Genomic DNA, 20,892 nt, shown 5'->3' with positions numbered 1-20,892 from the left:
TCATAACTGTCTGGAACACAACCATGTAAGCATATTCTTCTCCAGAACTCTTTTAAGTTCCCAAGTTAGTCATTAACTTCCCACTAAAATCTTCTGATATGTTAATTCTCAGCTTCACTATAACAGACTGGTTTCTGCCCAAGAAGTGGATCCCAAATGGCATATTCCATTGGAGAGAAAAAAAAAAAAAAAAAAAAAAACACCTCTGCTGTAATTCTTTATAAATTAGATCCCTGCCCCCAACTCTTCCTTTGGACAAGTTCTTGCAAAATTATTATAGAACAAAAAAATACCATCATAATTATCATAATTTTCAGAAAGTATATTTCCAATAGGATTTTTCTCTTTATAGCTTATTAATGATCAGTATTACCATCTTTTTTGTTATTTGCTTCTAGATTTATAAATTTAATTCAACAATAATATATATTTTTATTATTTCTGGATTTATAAACAGCAAAAGCAGTCCATGACGGACAAGGAATACTGTGTTCCTTTTAACTTTTCTATTTTAGTGACTAATGAGTGCACAGCTCAGCATAAGTTAATTTTAAATAAATTTGTTTCTTGTAAGTATTTGAAGGAATAGAGGAGAAAATAGTTCCCTGACAATAGACTCTAGAAATATACTTAATAATATTCTGGAATAAAATTCCAGAATTCTATTTCTATGTGAAATAAAATTCAAAACATAGTTAGTCTGTATCAGGATAATGTGGTGCTTCCACACCAGTGGCTAGCTCTACTCCACAATGCCACTCCCTGCCTCCTCCTTTTCAGCACAGCAGGGAAGAAAATGTTACGAAAAGAAAGCACATGCATTGAATGTGCATGGGCAAAAGAGATTTCGCATAGGGATATTAATAAAAGACTAGAACAGAAGAAAAAGAAAACTATAAACAACTTCCCCCCACCATTCACTCTCTTCTACGTGCTCCCCTTGAGTTGTGCAGGGGAAATGGGAATGGATGTTACATTCCATAACATTTCATCTCTGCAACTCCATCATCTTCTTTTGCTCCAACATGGGCTTCCCACACAGAGCAGTTTGCCAAGAACTGCCCCAACATGGGTCTGTACCACAGGGCCTTCTCTCAGGAACAGACTGCTCCAGCACAGGTCCCTCACATGTGGCAGCTCCCCCAGATCTCCTGCTCTACTACAGGCTCCTCTCCACATGCTTCAGCTCCAGCTTTGAGTCTTCTCCATGGGATACAGCCTTCTTCAGGACATTTCTCATTTATACTAATGATGATTCTGGAAAACTGGAAAATAGACTTTACTTGAATTTACACATAAAATAACATTAGTCTCTGCATCTCTGATTGCTTTGCACACAGTACACAGATCAACAGCACAATTTGCTAAAGCTGATCTGGTTAAAAACAATGTACTAATCATTCAGCATAGTATTGCCTGAAGTTTTTACTTAGTCTTACAAATAATAGCAGAATAATATCAAGAATGAACCTCTTTTAGTCTCCTGTAAAACTGATTCAAGGATATCGCATATCTTTTTGTTCTGCCACATACTGCCACGTCATTTTTTTTTCTGGAGGAAAAAAACCAGACAACATTGTAGATGACAAATAAAAACAGAATTTTGATGTTTAATGTTTACTACTCAGTTTTATGTTATACAGACATCTCATCTAAAATTCAGTTTTTATTATGAAAGGATCCAGCATCTTCAACTTTATATACTGATGTCATCAAAACCACCTTTTCACTATTCTAAAGGCAATATTCAATACAATGCCAGCTCCAGCATTCTTGGAGCCTGATCAAAATAAATCATACGTTGCAATACAAAAACTCTAAAAATATATCTCTTTGCTCACAGTACTTATTTTCTTGCCATTCAGACACATCTGCAAAAATTTCAAGTACAATTTACATTGTACATTAAGTACTTGGCATGTCAAGCACAGGATCAGTTCCCAGAAATTTATGTATGGTTTTGTTCAGCATACTTTTCTAATTCATACTTTTCCTATTACCATAGATTTAGGAGAGTTGCAGAGTCTGTGTCAGAAGTCTTTTAATAAAGCATGCTTTTTTGAAAGAGGTTAATGCAGAAAACGCAAGATTTTTGCATGTACATCTATTTTAATTAAATATAGAAACATTATTTCTGAAAAGAATTTCAGATTGCAAAATTTATAACAGCTAATAACTTGTTATTTCTCATAATATGAAAAGGCCAGAAGAAGAAAAAGGTGATATAAAATTTATTTTCAAAAAATTAATGTCAAATTTCAAACAAAATTAGAAATGCAACGTAACACAGTAACACAAGCTGTCAATGCATTAAAATAACAGCTCCAATCACAAACACTCTTAGTTCCTACTTACAACAAGACCATTTTTAATAGAAATAAGCATTACAAATTATTGTTTAGAAGTTTCCTGTGTTTTTAATGCATATGAAAATTTGAGGATCTTGTGATAATTTCATGAAGAATTCACGACTAACATATCGGTGGGAATAACAGAGTTATTTCTTTCCTAAAAGAAAATGGTTTTTAGCTTTGATCCAACATTATGCTGTTTTATCCAGATTATAGATGTAAGAAATAAATTATGTTCAGCACTTTCACTATATTTACTCTTCCAAGTGCAATTATTCTACTGCTATTTGAAGACAACTGTACTGCAGAAAATATAACCAATTATGTTGCCCTTTATGTATATCTTAAAATGTAATGCAATTTTTGGTACTGTATTAAAATTATAACAACCACATAAATAAGCGAGATGACAATACTTTGAGGAGGTCAGAGTGATACCAGAGGTGATATCTTAAAATTATTACAATTTTATATTTCAATAAATAAGCCTGTTAACTACATTACTTTACTGTAAAATATTCTGAGTGTACGTGTTATTTTTAATTGGAATTTTTTTATTTATGCTTCTGAAAGTTTTATTTACAGACACACGTCAGACATATTGTTTTGTTTCCCAGGTCATTCAGATAAACTTTGAAGAATTTGATCTGGAGATTGGCTATGATACACTGACAATTGGTGATGGAGGAGAAGTGGGTGATCCAAAAACCGTGCTTCAAGTGTAAGTCTTCTGCATTTAAAATTCACATGCTTTACAGAATAAAATTAATGTAATTTTTAATGAAATAATAAATATATTTATTTATATTATTATTTATTTATATTTATATTATTATACATTTTATGTAATATAAATGTAATATGAATAATAAATATAAGTAGTGATAACAGGTGAATCCCAACAAAAGTTAGTTTTACCAAACTTTTGAAATGTCATTGAAGATGATAGTTTAAGTATATTGTTACATGTTTACTGCTTTAAAGTTAGAAAGAGATTACACAAGTCAGCAGAAAAGGAAGAGGTGAACTAACATCAGAATCCTTAAAAGACATACAGTGTACATTTGTGCTTGTATCTACATTTCTCTGTATATGTAGAAACTCTTAACAGTTATTGCACTTCCTTTGTATAGGTCAGTTCTCACATTAAAAATTTGCAATAAAGACAATAATTGAAAATAATACATAGGTAACTTGCAGAAAGGTAAAGAAGCAACTTCTTGAATCTCCTAAGAAGCTTCGTATGACAAAAGAAGAATTAGCATAGAATGCTGATGAGGGCTTGTTGATTGTTGTAACTAAGCTCAAAATGAGTTAGGGTGGTAAAGAAAATTACAAAAATATAATCATAAGTAGTTTAGGTAATATAAGTCAGATAGCACTGAGTTTCACATACATATTTTTAACCATCCCATAACATTCTTCAAGAACGTGTGAGTCCTGTCTATAATCAACAAATAGACAGAGCGGTTAGGCTAGCATTTACAGAGCATATAGTTAGAAATAAAAAAGTAAAAAAAAGATAATTGAAAATAAATGAAAATACTCACACATGTCCTAGGCTTACAGAAAAACTCCAAGAGGAGCAACCTCCAGAAGAGGTCCTTCCTCAGTGGCAGTCAGCCCTTAAATGAGGTACAGGAAGGGTGGAGCCAGGCTCGCACAGGTGAACTGCCTTCACCTGTGCTCCCACGGCTGACTCATTGCTTGCCTCAGGTGATCAATCAGAGGTTCAGGCCATGATTCAAAAGTTCCTATGCATCCTGATATATAGTTTTAACAACAGTTGTCTAATTTCTGAATCCACATTGGTCAAATTTTAACTTCTGATGATAACTGTTCTTATAACTATATAAGGCAAAAAAAAAAGTCACACTCTTACTACGTACAGTTTTGAAGATAGTAGTGTAATCTAGTGATTCTATTTAATCCCCATTCATGTGTAAAATATGTAGAACAAAGTGTGGGTTTTTTTTAGAGAAATACATGCCTCTTAAAATTTACTTTTAAAAATGGAAGTTAATTTTATGAAAAAAAAAAAAGGAAAAAAAAAAAGGTGATTATCCTAAACCATATTTACTCATAAAGAATATTCTGCTATTTAGGAAAGGTCTTTGTGAAAGGAGAAATAATGCCTGTCACTTTTCAGTAAACTGTCATTTCAGTAAGAGCTTTAGTTTATCATCTGTTCTGTAGATAATTTTTCAACAAGTTAAAAACTGAAAATGTAGATCATACAACAGAAACAAATATGGTGAGTGTTTTTTACCAAATGTATTTAGTAATAAGAAAAGGATTACCAAAAGTAAGATTCCTTACAGTGATAATTCTGGCTGCATATTTAATGGAAGCTTATTTGTACTCGTATTACATATTGTGGCTTTTCATTATTTACCATGAGAATTGTATCCAGAAATCATTTTATTTAACTTCTCAGAAGACATTCTTTATTTCATTTAATTAATATTATTAATTGCAAAACTTTGAGCAGAAAATACATTTGTTTCAGGATTTCTAGATATTCATATTAAGTTCTTTTTTACCCTTCAGAAGATAAACCATCTGACTTTCTATTTCTTAATTATTTCTGTACCTTTTCTATCCCACTAAAGTCAAGAGGAGACCACAGTTTCACCAGGTGTTTCAGGAGCAAAATTTTTTGAGTAGTGCAAATTTTCTTCATTGGACTGTAGATGTGGTAATTGATAATTTTGAAAAGTGGGAAAGTACTGTAATTTCTATTCTATAACCAAAGTAAGAGTACCAAGCCCTCAAAATATATTACTCAAAGTGTCAGAATTAATTTCAAGATATTGCAAGACCCGTGTTCTTGGATTTCTAAATTTTCTGTCATGTGGAAAGAATTTTTATTAAGCACCAGTTCACCGTCACTATTAACATTCAACTAAAGTATTAGCACTTGGATTACAGGAACATACCGAGGCACAGTACAAAGATATTTAAAATTTTGACAAGTATAGTAGAACAGTTTGTCCAATTTAAATTCATTATAAGTTTTAGAATTTTATAAGTGTACATCTGATGATGAGACCCATGTTGGGAATAAAATATAGGATTAAATTTATAATGGTATTGGAGATAATTTTATTTTATTAAACAGCTACTTATATGTTAACACTTGATAACTGTGAGATAATCTGTTTTGCAAGTATCTAGGGAATTAATTTAAGAATCCTGGAGAAGGCAACATATCCTTCAGTGAATTTGATGTATTTTAAAAAACAATATTAAATAACATTGTATAATCAGGAAATATATTAATTTTGTTTGCTAGTGGAATGATCACTGATTATTCTTTTATTAGCAGTATCAGTGTTGAGGATTTAGGATAAAAATATTTTTTAAAAGTATGTGCATAATGGAACATAATTTACTACTTATATAGAAAGAAAACTTATCTATCCTGTGCCATTCGGACATTATCTGAGATATAATGCACAGTAAATAAATCAGCTACTGTAGATTTTAGTTTTAGAATATAAATTTAAAAACAATTATCTTTCCTCCAGCAAAAGATTGAAGAACAGTAGTTTGAATATACCTGCTTTACATGTAAATGACAAGAAAACTTCTATCTTCCAATTTATCAAAATTAAATAAGAAATTTAGCCAAGTCTTTAATCTAGTAGATTTACTGGGCACTGCTAGATAGGAAAGTTCAGAACCCAAAACTAAATTTAAGTGACAATTAGATATAATTATCACAGAATTGCAGTATGGTTGATGTTGGAAGGGACCGGAGATTTTCTAGTACAACATCCCTGCTTCAAGTAGGGTCACCTAGCGCACAGTGGTTGGTTCTGATTATCTTCAGAGAAGAATATTCCACAAGCTCTGGGTAGCTTGTTCCAGCGCTTAGTCACCCTCACAGTGAATTAGTTGTTTCTCGTGTGTCGATAGAATCTCCTGTGTTTCAGTTTGAGCATGTTACCTCTTGTCTTGGTGTCAGGTAACACAGAAAATAGCCTAGCCCCATCCTGTTTGTACCCTCTCTTAAGATATTTAATAAGATTTAATAAGATCCCTTCTCAGTCTTCTCCTTTCTGGGCTAAACAGCCTTTCCTCATAGTAGAGGTGCTCCAGCCCTCTTAATCAGCTTTGCAGCTCTTTGAAAAACTTTCTCTAGGAGCTCCGTAGCCTTCTTGTACTCGGAAGACCAGAACTGCAGACATGACCTCACCAGGGCAGAGCAGAGGGAGAGATTAATCTTCCTCAACTTGCTGCTAACACTCTTTCTAATGCAGCTCAGAATACTTTTGGTGTTCTTGGCCACAGGGGCACACTGTTGGCTCACAGTCAACCTGTTGTCCACCAGGACACCTAGATCCTTCTCCATAAGGCTGCTTTCCAGTAGAATCATAAAATGTCTTGGGCTGGAAGGGATGTCAAGGAAAAACTTTCAAGCCCCCTGCCACAGGCAGGGTTGCTAGCCACTAGATGAAATATTAGACTTCCCAGGGCCCCATAGAACTTGGCCTTAAACACCTCTAGAGACAGGGTACCCACAACCTCTCTGGGCAAAATTAGGTTCCAGCACCTAACCACTCTCTGAGTAAAAAAATTCCCCCAACACCTAATCTTAATCTCTCTTCCTTTAGTTTAAAACAACTCCTTATCCTATCACTATCTACCCACATAAAAGTTGAGATTCCTCAGGTTTATAAACTCTCTTTAAATACTGGGAGGCTTCAATGAGGTCTCAACCATAGTCTTCTCTCTTCCAGGCTGAACAAGCCTAGTTCCTTTAGTTTATCTTCACTGGAGAGGTGCTCTAGCCCTTGGATCATCCAGTTGGCCTTCCTCTGGACCCTCTCCAAAATCCTTTCCTGCACTGAGGGCCCCAAACTTGGACATTGTACCACATCTGAGGTCTTGTGAGGGCAGGGTATGGGAGGCAGTCATTTCCCTCATGCTGCTGGACACTTCTCTTCTGATGGAACCAAAGATATCACTGGCTTTCTGGGCTGCAAAGTGCATATTGCTGGCTCACATACCTTGGCTTTCTTAATTCCATCTTCTGCATGTCCAGACAGCATCTCTGCATTCTTACCAGGTGACACATCTTTGCTTCCACTGTCTGTACTTGCCCTTTTTTCCCCTCTGTTTGACCTGCAGGTTCTTGCCAAGCCATACCAGTTTCCTGCTTCTGCCTGCTTTCTTATTTTGAGGGCTGGAGAGCTCTTGCACTCTCAAAAAGGCAACCTTAAAGAGTAGACATCTTTGTTCCACTCCTCTGTCTCTAATGACTTCTTCCCAAGAGGTCTTGTTCAACAAATTCTTAAACAACCTGAAATTTACTGTCTTGAAGGTCAGGATCCTGACTCCACTCTTTGCCAGGCCCACGTTCCTCAAGATCATGAACTCAAAGAGAGTGTGGTCACTAAAGTCCAGACTACTTCCAATCTTAATATCTTTAATGATCTCTGCACCGATGAGCACCAGGCTCAACAGGGCTTCACTTCTAGTCAGTCTAACTACTATCTAAACCAGAAAGTTATCATCTACGGACTCCAGGATTCTCCTGGATTACTTATATCTCACTGAGTTGTCTTACCAGGGAACATTCATGTGGTTGAAATTCCTCCATCAGAATGAGAGCCTGTAAGCGTGAAACTTTTTGTAGCTAATGTAGGAAGGCCTCATCAGCAGGCTCCTCTTGATCAGCCGGTTTGTAGTAGACCCCACCACCAGCTGTCCTTTATTGGTCCCATCCCTAATTTTAACACACGTTTTCTATCTTTTCTTGACTGTTTCTCAGAACAAGTACCCCACAGTCTATCACTTCTTAACAAAGATGGTAACTTCCCTGCCCCTCCTACCCTGCCTATCCCTTCTAAAGAGTTTATACCCCTCAATGGTGGTGTTCCAGTAATGTGAATCCTCCCACCATATTCCCACGATGGCAATAAGATCAAAGTTTTCCAAGGGCACCGTGGTTTCCAGCTCCCCTTGTTTATTTCCCATGCTGCATGTGTTGGTATAGAGGCACTTCAGCTGAGCTTTCAGACATACTGATTTCCTCCCACAAACCTCTGGGGCAAATCTCAGGTTTTTCTCCAGTGCTTCCTAGAGCGACAACATTCTCTTTGTCATTCAACAGTACACTCCCTTCCCCAGCAGCTCTAGTTTAAATTCCTCATAGTGAGCCCAGCTAGTTTGCTCTCTCCCCTGGCTGGGCCCAGATACTGGGCTGTTTGTCTGCTCATGCAACCATGTGATACCAGACATCAGTTTCCCTCTTTGACTACTGAATGTATCTCAGCCTGGCTACCTCGTCTCTCAGCCTAGTCAGCTGCCAAATATCATCCATTTGGGCACATCTGCACCCATGACACCCCTCACCTGATGTGGTCCCATGGGTGGCCTCCAGATTCCAGCTACAAGTCTGGGCAGTCTTGTGGATCACCCCGTCTGCATTTCTGTTTATGCCTGCACCATGTTGGTAGTAACAGAGAGCTTTCCTGGGATGAGAAAAGCAGCTCATGCTGCTTCCCTCAACTCACCTGCCCTGCGTGAACTGTCTGTGCAAACTGCTGTGTCCTGCCCTTCTGCTATGCCATACCCTGTTTGCCCATCCTGTTTACCCCACTCCTGGATCATTGCACTGCCTGCTGGCTGCTTATCTATGTGCAGGGGATGATCCCTCTGCTCTCTCTGGCTCTGCCGGGTGACTAAAAAAAAAAAAGGCATTCTTAGTGCTTTCTTTTTAAACAAAGATTTTTGCAAGATGGAGTTATATAATGTGTAAGTGGGAAAGAAGGAAAAGTTAGTGGCTCCTCCTCATAAAACAGACCTTTTCTGAATGGAATTCTGCCTTTCAGCAGCTTACACCGACAGTTGCTGCAGGTGACTCTTTATGTAAAATGCATCCAGACACTAGCTCCTGCAGTGCACATTCAGAAAATCGAGTGCACAAGGCATGAAATTCATTTTTATTCTTTTTTTACTGTATTGGGCATCTACAAGTATTCTGTCTCTTGTATTGTATCATTTTAATCAGATGGAAAGGAGTTACCTCAAGGGGAATGTATGTCATAGTGACATACATTAGTGACATAGTGTTTGGAAAAGGTAGTCTTGGAGTCCTACATGGGAAGATGAAAATCACACTGCTGAGCATGTGGCTACTGTTAAACTGTTTAAAAGGAAAGTGTCATAATTGTATCTATCAGTTTATGTTGTTGACAATGCTCACTGCTCAGCTTTTGAAAGAGAAGACGTAAGAACATGAATCTAGGAGAGAAGTCCTCTCAGTAATCATTCCCAATAGCAGAATACTCATAAACCCCAGGAGAAAAGAAAAGATAATTCATAACTGCAGGATTTCATTATTATCTAAGCTTAAATAGCTCCCTTCACATATTATCTTATCTGGATCCTGCTGATTACCCTTAAAATCTCTCAAAATCTCTCAATGTCTGAGAACTGAAGTCCAAATTTTCTCATTTTATTAAAAGAAATCTGATTACTTGAAAGTTTGTCACTGTGTTATAAACAGCCGTTTTCTGTATCTACTTAAATGTCTGTCTCATATTCTCACACCTGTCTTGGAGAAAGTTGTTCTTTTACTGAGAAGTTTCTCCACTTATTGGCAACTCAGCTGAAGCCTATAGGAATTTGTAGCTGATAATAAACTGCATTTCAAATATATTTCAAAATACGTAATTTAAAATACTGAAGTAAAAGTGATAAATTATTTCTGTACTTTGTTAGTTAATTTCAAAAATGCATTTATAGATTATTATTTTTTTCTTCTAGTGTACTATTTCACTGAAAAGTAGGGCATCTGAAAACTTCATGTATTATAACATGTATTTTTTTTAAATCCACTTCAGAAATCAGAATTATAAAAATTGTTTTGGATTTTTATTATAGGAATTATTCTCTCTGAAAAAGCAAGGAGATTAATAATTCTAGTAGTTTTAATATTCCTAAAATCTACTGTCAGTCGTCAATAACCATTACAAAACTTACATGAGTGTTTTTTCTGAGTGATATCCTGTTAATTTTTTGATTTGGCAAAGTCTGAAATCAATGAGGACACTTACCTTTAGTGCAGGAATGCGCAGTCAGTATGCTATTTTAGCCAGGCAGTTAGTTGTTCAGTTCTGGCAACTTGTAGTAGCTCCATCTGTGAACACAGATGTGGAGATTTGACAGGAATTTCTCCTCCAACAGAGTATTTTACAAGGAAACAAGCTGAAAAAAAGACCAGAAGGAAGAGCTAAAGTTAACTGCAGGATATATTTAAATAGTCCATTTTAAGTTTCAGCTTTAAGAAAATGATTAGAACTGGAAAAAAAAGAAACAATTTTCACTCTTAAACAGTCTTGTGCTTGTGACCCATTTTAGAGGAATGGAAAATATCGTGCTACTTTCCAACATTCTGCTTTAACTGATGAACTTTTACTACATTTAAGACAAAATTTTTGGAAAAATAAATCCATATAACATAAAACTGCAGGTTTCAGAACATTTTTTACTATCATACATTTAATTTAACAAATAGAATGCACATTTAGAATTATACTGATTTTTTTTATTAATGTAATAATATGACAAGTCAAAAAAAAAGAGAAATTAAGTGTAACTAGATTTTCTTTTTTTAATCAATTAATATCATTGAGCAATGACAGGTTTTTATGTTCTGACAACTAGCATTTTTGTTAATGAAAGAATGAATACCAGGTGAATCTGATATAGGCCTCCGTCTCTTGCTGTGGTAGAGGTTATGAGGGGTAGAAGAGTTACAAGGAAGCTGGACACCTTTGTAATAGTATTGCTGTTTAAGAATAGCATCTTAGTCATGAATATAGGATGTATGTGTTCTGAAATAGGGTAGTTGTATACCAATTTTTTTTTTTTTTTAATTAAATAATAAATGTAGCATCTCCTCATGGGCTTTTACTGCTGCTTAATATTCCTACAAGTATCTGAGTTATCCGAGATAAGATTCAGAGAAGGGAAGATGCATATGACTGAAGATAATGTGGAGTATTTTGACACATCCTATGCTATAGTCATTGGAACCTTGAGAGATATATTGGTTAAGTTAGCGTGAGTTGACCACGTTGAGTTTAAAAGAGAAAAAATCTAAAAAGTAGTTTATAAGTTAGTTCAGACCTTTCTTAGGTCTGAATTGGTAAATAACACTTAGAAAAAAAAAAAAAAAGAAGAAAGTTGGTTATCTGACACTGTATTGAAGTTAAAGTTTTTTCTGAACAACAATTAGTGCTTAACATGCTTTTTATTGTACTTGTACTCAGTAACTTTGATATGGTAGTCCTTTAAGACCTTCATTAAGGTTTTCTTTTTGTCTTTTGTGCTTTCTTAAGGAGATAATTTACTTATTTATTTATTTTAAGTTTAATCACTCTACAGGTTTCTTTTTCTATCTATAGGTTAACAGGGAGCTTTGTACCAGACCTAATTGTAAGCATGAGCAATCAGATGTGGTTGCATCTTCAGACGGATGAAAGCGTGGGATCAGTTGGTTTCAAGGTTAATTACAAAGGTAAATATATATTTTTGGAAGAAAATTTATCATTAATGTCAAGATTATGTTAATATTATAATATGCTATTCTTTTATATTTTCATTCTTTTCCCAGATCTTTTGGCTTTAAAAACAATGAGAGTTAAATAGAGTAGAAAAATATACAAAAAATACTTTTTCTCTTTAAAAGTCTTATGATATATAAGATTTCGTATTTTTTATTAAGTGCGTTCTCATACCAACTGAACTTTTGTCATTTAGTTATTTTTTGTTATTGTTTGTATTTTAGAAAAAAATGTGATTAATTAATGTTAATTGAGCAAAGAAAGCACATTCTTTTATGTGTTTGAAAATTAATAACGACTGCTACAATAGGAAAAAAAATAGACATCAAGAATTGAAATTAGTTATGAGTTTGAGGTGAAGACAAAGCAGAACTAACCTAACAGTACTCTTTTTTTTATTGTTAAATAGTTATTTGATGCTTCTGAAGTGTATAATTTTCCTATGTTGTGAATCAAAATTTTAAGACAGCATATGTATACGTTTCTGAATTATTCTAGAATAACTATATTGTTTTTATACTATCTTTGACAGACTTGCATGTGTTTCTTGAAAAAAATTTTAAAGTTCATGGTCCTTGCCTGCTGGCAAGACATTATGATAGCTACTAATCAAAATAACAAAGAGAAAAAGCAGAAGTTAATCCAGCAAATGTGTGCATTAGAAATGAAGAATATATTGTATTTTTAAGTTATTTATATTTATTATACAAAGGGAAGTAAGAGAAATATTTTAGTTATTGAAAGGGAGAAGTCTTATAAACAAAACTAATTCAAGAGTAATTTAGAAAACAAGGACTGAGGTACATATTTCCCGTATAACTGCAAAAGATAAATGAAATGATGAAAAAGTAATAAGTTAAGAAACTAGGAAAGAACTGTACCTATCAAATGCATGAGAGAAACCCCAAAACATATTTATAGAGTGACAGATAGAATGGATAGGCTTATTGAGGGTCAACTTCTACCAAATGAGTTGCCGTTTCTTTATGTCTTCAAGGTTCTTTTGGCTATCAAAGTATATTGCTGATAATGTGACAAACTGTGAACTACAACAGTGTGGGAAAGGAAGCTTTTTGTATTTGAAATTGAATTAATTTGCACAGCCCAATACTTGTTTCCTTTATGTGTTTCTTTTTTGAGAGGTCTTGAAACAATTCTAGTTTTCAAGGAGCAGATTATTGTTTATTGTTTAAAAATGTACCACTTTATCTTATGTTATTTGTGAGCTGTGTTTATTCTTAGAAATAATAGTTCTGCAAAAATAAAATTAATTGAATATGAATAAGTAGAGAGCAAGAGAAGTCTTTGAATATTCCCAAACTCATCTCCATATAATCAGTTGTGGTTTCATATACTCCTAAGTGTTGCATATGTATTTCTTTCTTTCCCTATACTGATACTTCATACTAGCTCATCAAATAGCATTTGAATTCATCAAGTTATCAACAAATAGATGTTTTAGTTTCTAAGGGGTTTTTTTTGTTTGTTTGTTTCATCTGTGGTATGGGATAACTTTTTTTTTTTTTTTAAATTAGTTGTTTCTGTCTTTTCAATTCATTGAAGATGCCAGAAAAAGCCAATATTCCCTTAAATAAAATGTTTTTGATGTCATGTAGTGATGGTAGACTCTGAAAAAAATAAATTGAAACAGATAGCCACTCCTGCCCCCCCAGACCTTCAGATATTGCTATCAGGTCTCCCTGGAGCTTTCTCTAGGGCTGTGTACTATTCTTTTGTCCCCCAGCTTGAATTGACAGTGGGGATTTCCACAACCCAAGTGCAAGATGTTGCACTTGGCTTTGTTGGATCTCTTGTGGTTCACTTTGGCCCACTATTTGAGTCTGTCTAGGTCTCTCTGTATGGCATAATGGCCCCCAGGTGTTGATTGCACCACACTGCTTGGTGTCATCTGCAGACTCACTGAGGGTTCATTTGATCCTGTTGTCAGTGTCACTTCTGGAGATGTTTAAAGAACATTGGTAGAAGTACTGACCCCTGAGGGACATGACTTATTATTGAACTTCATTCAGATATTGAGCTGTTGACCACCGTTCTCTGTGTATGATCTTGAAACCAATTCATTATCCTCTGCATGGTCCACCCATCCACTGATCTTTCATTTAGGTATCATTTGATTCATTTGATTCCTCTGATGAACATGAAATTATCAGCTGAGGCAGGGCTGGGAGGATAAATAAGAAAATGCATATTTAACCATCAGAGCAGTCTAGTTCCATTGGATTGTTGTAACCTCAGGTTCTGAGCAGTGATTCTACCGAAAGAATTCTGCTAAGATTCACAATAATGTCAAAAATTTCTGTCCTTAATGAATATGAATGATTTTAAACCTTTGATGTCTCATAATTAGTTCAGGTACTCAGATATGGCTGCCGCTTTCTATTTATAAAGCGTAAGTTCCTTATAATTTTTTGTCTAACGTCACTAGCCAATAGATGCGTCAAAACTATAACACAACTTCTTTTATACCTGATTCAATTTTTTGTTGAAAGTTTTATTCACAAGTGTTGTAATTCAATCTCATTCCTGTTTTGCATTTCTTGAATACGTATAACAAAATAACATCCAGTACATAAACCCAGGACACATTCCTGCTTAAATTTTCTGTCAGCATTCTTTATTTTACTCTCTACTTTATCTGCTTGATGGCTCACAACTTTCTCACTGTGAGCATTTTCAGTTGAGACGCTATATGTCAGTATTATCTGAACATTCTATTAAACTATTTCAGAGAAGTGGACAGGAAGTATAAGTGTTCCTGTTTATCATTCTTATGTTGTTCAGATGTATGTGATGCATGAATAGTCTTACTAGAGATTTATTTATCTAAGTGTCACATATGGAAAAGAGAGTGTGTAACTACACAATTATATTTCTCTGGAATACTTTATTCCATTCCAACAGTTTGTGTTATGGAGGTTTCTTAAGTTCAATAACTTTTCATCCATTGTATTGTCTATTTTTGCACTTAAGCCCAGATGCACTTCTAGAATTTCAAAACTTATGTTAGGGGAGTTACAGTTGAGTAGTATGTCCTTCTGTTTGTGTTGGTTTTACTAGCTGCATCTGATGCCTTTTGATTATTTTGTGGAAAGACTAATTTGTTCCAGGACATCTATAACATCCCATTCTTTAATTATTAACAATTGTTATTAGAAAGGATTTTCTGTTCCTTGTACTGCTGAGAGGCAGGAAATTTACTGTCTCCAAATACGTTTTTCATTTGGGTTTGAATAAAAAGATTAGTGCTGTTCTACCCACTTGCAATCTCATCTTAATCAAGACTGTATGCAGTAAATCAACTAGGAATGTATGTACTTAAACACAGACTTATTATCCAAGGAAAAGTCAAATGTAAGTACGTAATTTGCTACAGAGAGCCTTGTTAGTTAGTAGTGTTTAGTATCTAAAGTGTGGACTATAAGAAGGAAGGGGACAGACTCTTTAGCAGGGTCTGTTGTGATAGGACAAGGGGAAATGTTTTTAAACTAAAAGAGGGAGATTTAGTTTGTTTAAAAACATACAAACCAAAACAACAACAATAAAAACCCAAAAACAAACAAACAAAAACCCACCAAACTTGTTTACTGTATTCAATAAGGGTAGTAAGGCACTGGAACCAGTTGCCCAGAGTGGCCACCTCCTTGGAGACACTCATGATCAAACTAGATCAGGCTCTGAGAAATTTGATCTGGATGTAGAAGTCCTTGTTCATTGCAGGGGATTTGGACTAGATGACTTTCAAGGGTCTCTTCTAACTCAAATGATTCAATGATTCTTTATGGAGAGAGGTGTTGCATCAGGTTTGATCTTTCCTAGCTCCTTGAAAATGATACTTGTAACAGTTAAATCTGCACAGGTTGTATTTATAATTAAGGTTTTACAAATTAAAAATAACAGGTAAAAAAAAAAAAAAAGAGAGAACTCTATTTTGCAACTGAAATTGAGCTTTTTGTGATGAATTTTTGATGTTGTTTATAACTATGTAATCTTTCATTACAACTCTCAGCTCAGGCTGTTTTAATGATTTTTTTTTTTCATGTTGAAAATATATTTCATCCAGAAATTGTTTTCAATATTGAGAAACCTTTATTTTATCTTTGCTAAATTGATGACAATAGTTCTTCAGTTTAAAAGACTGCTCCTAGAAAACAGAACAAAACAATGTCCTTTATTTCTACTTCACATCTACCTTGTGGTTTCTTACTGATTTTAATTCTCACTGCTGCGTGTTATTATTGTTTAATATTCTTCCAATTAATCTATAAAATGACATTATTTTTCCTCAAGTCTTAATTTAATATTCATTCATGTTCTATTCCATAGTTTTGTTAAAAAGGAATTATTAAAAAAAAATTAAAAGATACACTTAATATACTTTTCCTTCAACTATCCTGATGTTAGTGGAGAGATAATCACAGAAATCTTCATTTGAATGTGAATTCCATGAAATTTTAATTTTGCTCAATGAAAATGTAGATCATACTTTTTGCTTTACCCTGTTTAATTGAAAACTCTGAGTAATCAAACCCAAAAAGAATAATAGAATGGAATCACAGAGTCACCAAGGCTGGAAAAGGCCTCCAAGGTTCTTTATTCTGGTCATCCACCTACCATCAATATTGCCCACTATATCATGTCTCTTAGTACAATATCTAAATGTTTCTTGAACACCTTCAGGGCTGGTGACTATGCCACCTACTTGAGCAGCCCATTCCAGTGCCTGGACACTCTTTTCTAATAGAAATTCATCCTAATATCCAACCTGAACCTCCCTTGGCACAACTTGAGGACGTTCTCTCTAAGAGACCAACCCTCACCTTACCACAATCTCCTTTCAGGTAGGTGTAGAGAGCTATATGGTCTCCTCTTAGCCTTCTCTTCTCCAGACTAAACAATCCCAGTTCCCTCAGCTGCTCCTCGTAAGACTTGTGCTCCAGATTCCTTAGTAGCTTCATTTGGACATGTTCCAGGGCCCCAATGTCTTTCTTGTAATGAGAGTCCCAAAACTGAACACAGTGCTTGAGGTGTACCTTCACTAGAACTGGATACAAAGGGGTTGTTGCTTCCCTGGTTCTGCTGGCTAAATATTTCTGACCCTCTTAGCCTCCTGAGTACACTGCTGGCTCATGTTCAGCCAGATGTTGACCAACACTCCCTAGTCCCTTTCTTCCACACAGTCTTCCAGCCACTCTGCATCAAGCCTGTAGTGTTGACTGGGGTTGTTTTGGCTGAAGTGCAGGTCCCACCATTGGTCTTTATAAACTTCATCCTATTGGCCTCAGTTTTTTACCCAGTGAAGTGTTTACCTGTACAAATCATGGGCTGCCAGCTTCCCCAAGAGAATATTGGGGGAGACAGTATCAAAGGCTTTGCTGAAGCCTGGGTAGTCTATGTCAACAGCCTTTCTCTCATTCACCAAGCAGATCATTCAATCATTGAAGGAAATGAGGATGGTCAGGCAGGACATGCCTTTCAAGAACCCATGCTGGCTGGGCCTGATCTCCTGGTTGTCTTGCACCTGCCCTGTGGTCTCATTCAACATGATCTGTTTCATAACCTTTCCTGGTACCTGGTCAGGCTGACAGGCCTGTAGTTACCTTTATCCTCCTTACAACTCTTCTTGTGGATGGGAGTTGCGTCTGCTTTGTGGCCAAGGACTTCTTCCGCTCTGAAATTTATCTGCTGAACAATATGAATTTTATGTTGAGTTGCCATGTCATTTAGTATTAACTTTACTTTGAACAAAGACACTGAACGTAATGGCCGTTTGTTTGACTCATCCCCTTAGTGATTTAGTATGTCTTCCATTTCATTCAGTTTTTTCACAACAAATTTGGAATTACATTCCAAATCCCTTTAGTCTTAACCGTGTGGATATATAGGAAAGAACAGCAGAATTAAATGGAAAATAGTCCTAAAAATATTCATTCTGTTAGTGTATCTATAAGCCGGATAAATGACTAGTACCTGAACAGAAGGAAGTGGTTGCATGCTCTGTTAAAAAGTAACTTTTTATTTCAAGTTAAAGCAGGCCTGATACTCCAGCCACAAGCATCATAAAATGAAAGTGTGGGCGCCATCTAATAAATAAATGACATTTGCTTTAATGGTATGGTGCTTTGTTTCCTGCTTTAATGGTATGGTGCTTTGTTTCCTACTTTAATGTATTTAAAAATCTAAAAACTATACATGGTATGTAAGCCTTAGGCATAGTTTTTGTCAAAATAAAAATGCCTCTGAAATAGAACCACCAAAAAAAAATTATCATCTGCAAGCTTCAAGGCATCTTTCTGACAACTTTGTGCAAATCAAATCACTTGGTCTTGTGTGACATATATACAGCAATGTTCAATGTGCCAAGTCAATTAAATCAGTAATTGTCTGGTTTACAGAAAGACAGATGGTGGGTCAAATTTTAATCACTTTCAAGAATTTTACGCCTCACAGCTACGGGTGATATATTTCCCAGTGGGGGTTTTAAGAAAGATAGCCAATATCTTTTTTCAAAGTACTTTTATTAGAATTTTTTTCCTATGTATTTTATTTATTTATTTATTTATTTATTTATTCATTTATTGGGTATTTAAAGTTGTAGGGCTTTTTTTTTTTCTTATTTTGGAATGATTTGTTTCTATTTTTTTTTTTTTTTTTTCTTATCTGAAATGCTATTTTGGGCTAGAAATAATCATATTAAGACATACAGTAGAGATTGGAAATCTACCAATTTGGATCACTTCAGTAGTGTATCAAGAGAAGTAATCTTTATTGGCTTTTATGTTATTACTTTACTCAACTGGCTGTTAATAGAATCACAGAATGTTTTGGATTGGAAAGAACCTTAAAGATCATCTAATTCCAACCTTCCTGCAATGGCCAGGGTCATTTCCTTCAGTGCCCCATCCAACCTGGCCTTGAGCTGTACCGGGTATTGGGTTATCCACAATTTCTATGGGCAGTCTGCTTCAATGCCTTACCACCCTCAAAGTAAAGAATAAATAATATCTAATCTAAATCTATTGTCTTCTAATTTAAAGCAATTAGCACTTTTCCTGTTGCTACACACCTCGTTATAGTGTTCCTTCCCATCTTTCTTTTAGGCCATTTTTTAAGTACTGGAAGGCCACAATGAGGTCTCTTAGAGCCTCCTCTTCTCTAGACTGAACAAACTCTCCTCTCTCAGCACATCTTCATAGGGGAGGTACTCCATTCTTCTAATCATCTGTGTGGCGCTCCTCTAGACTTGCTTGCTATAACTTTCCTATGCTGTATGCCCCAGAGCTGAATGCAGTAATACTGTTACCTGGATTATTATTTTTTCCCCATGATTTCTACAGCTTCTTTAGTTCCTGTTTCTTTCTTTCTACAATAGCCTAATGTTAAAATACAATAGCCTATAGTTAAAACACTGGCTTAGCATGTGAACTGTGATTAAAATGAGTAAAATACTGTTTTTTTTATTTGTTTTTGTTTTCTCTAGTAACAATTACTTTTCTCTCTGCTTTCTATATGGTGCTTAGTCATGTGAGCCTGCTATTTGCAGTGATTTTTCTTCAAAATCAGGAAAAATTAAGCAGAAATGTCATTAGAACATTTTGTCTTTTTCCTTTGTCTCTTTCATGAATATTTTTCATTCTTTTTTCCTATAACTGGATCAAAGGTGTTACAAAAATGCAGCAATTTCTCCATTTTAACAAGTTATAAAAAATGTTTTAAATTGGCATCTTTATTTTAAAGTGCAATTTATTTATTTATTTATTTATTTACTTTTAATTTCAACAGGAAGAGAAAAATCTTGGCCAGAATCTTAAATAAAGAAATAAAGTTGTCTTAGGAAACAAATAGCCCAGTTTGCTTAGACATTTGGAAAAATAGGATTTATTGTCACCTAGGAATTATTTTCTGATCAGATTAAAGCTGTTTGGATTTGTCCCCATGGATGATCTGGCTATCGAGGCAGTATTACTAATTTTTTTTCTCAATCTGTAATACAGCCAAGATAAATACATTTAGATCTACTACTGGTTTTAGTTATCTGTGAATTGGATCATCTGTTTACAAAGATATATTAGCAAATTTCCATTAGTTGCAATAATTTTGGAAAAGCATTGCTTAATCATAATAAGGATGTTCTCTTTTTGTTTACTGGTGCATTTATTAGTTGTTTTTTATTATTATTATTTTTTTTATGTACTTCAACAAAGTGATCAATGCTGATGTTTTCACTGATGTCTTCAGGAGCTGCTCCAATTTGGGTCTATACCATCATGTCCATCCTCCAGGAGTACACTGATCCTGCATGTGTCCCTGTCGGTGCTCCACTGTGGGTTCTAATGTCTGAGCTACAGCTCTGACCTGGGACCTGTTCTTGTAGGGGCTCTCCATTGGCTGTGGCTTCCTTTAGGCCAAATCTAAATATCTGTCTATTTATGTGGGCTCCTCCATGACTGTATATGGAGATCTCTTCCACATGGTGTCGCACACCCTGCAGGCTGGCAACATTCTTCACCATGCATTGCTCCATAGACTTCATAGGAACTTCTGCTCTATGTCTGGAGCATGTTGTACCTTCCTTCTGCACTGACTTCAGTGTCTCTCGTAATTGTCTCTCTCTGCATTTGCAGTGATCTTGACCAGTGATAGGACCTGAGGGAAGGGCATTAAGCTCCTTTAAGGGAAGTTCAGGATGCATATTAGGAAAACTTTCTTCACAGTGAGGGTAACATAACACTGGAGTAAGATGCCCAGAGAGATTGTGGGGTTTCCTTCCCTGGAGACATTCACAACTTGCCTGGATGCATTCCTGTGTGTCCCTGCTCTGACAGGGGGTTTGGACTAGATGATCTTTCAAGGTCCCTTCCAATCCATAACATTCTATTATTCTGTGAAAAGATTCTTTAATAGGAGGATGTTCAGCTGCTAGAATGTTTTCTCCAGGGCAG

General features: G+C 35.3%; 1 protein-coding gene across 2 annotated transcripts in view; it reads left to right on the top strand.

Annotated features, from left to right (window-relative positions):
* Positions 1-20,892, top strand: part of CSMD3 (CUB and Sushi multiple domains 3) — a 538,229-nt gene that overhangs the window by 272,360 nt on the left and 244,977 nt on the right. For both annotated transcript variants that reach the window (XM_085221591.1, XM_085221590.1), the window contains exons 12-13: positions 2,969-3,072; positions 11,774-11,886. In XM_085221591.1, the coding sequence (XP_085077717.1) occupies positions 2,969-3,072; positions 11,774-11,886 (217 nt within the window). The remainder of the gene's footprint in view (positions 1-2,968; positions 3,073-11,773; positions 11,887-20,892) is intronic.

This window comes from Meleagris gallopavo, chromosome 3 (genome assembly GCF_905368555.1).
Source record: "Meleagris gallopavo chromosome 3, MGAL_WU_HG_1.1, whole genome shotgun sequence".
Taxonomy (NCBI): Eukaryota; Metazoa; Chordata; class Aves; order Galliformes; family Phasianidae; genus Meleagris; species Meleagris gallopavo.
The sequence above is the reverse complement of the archived record's forward strand: the minus strand, read 5'-3'. Positions and strand labels throughout refer to the sequence as shown.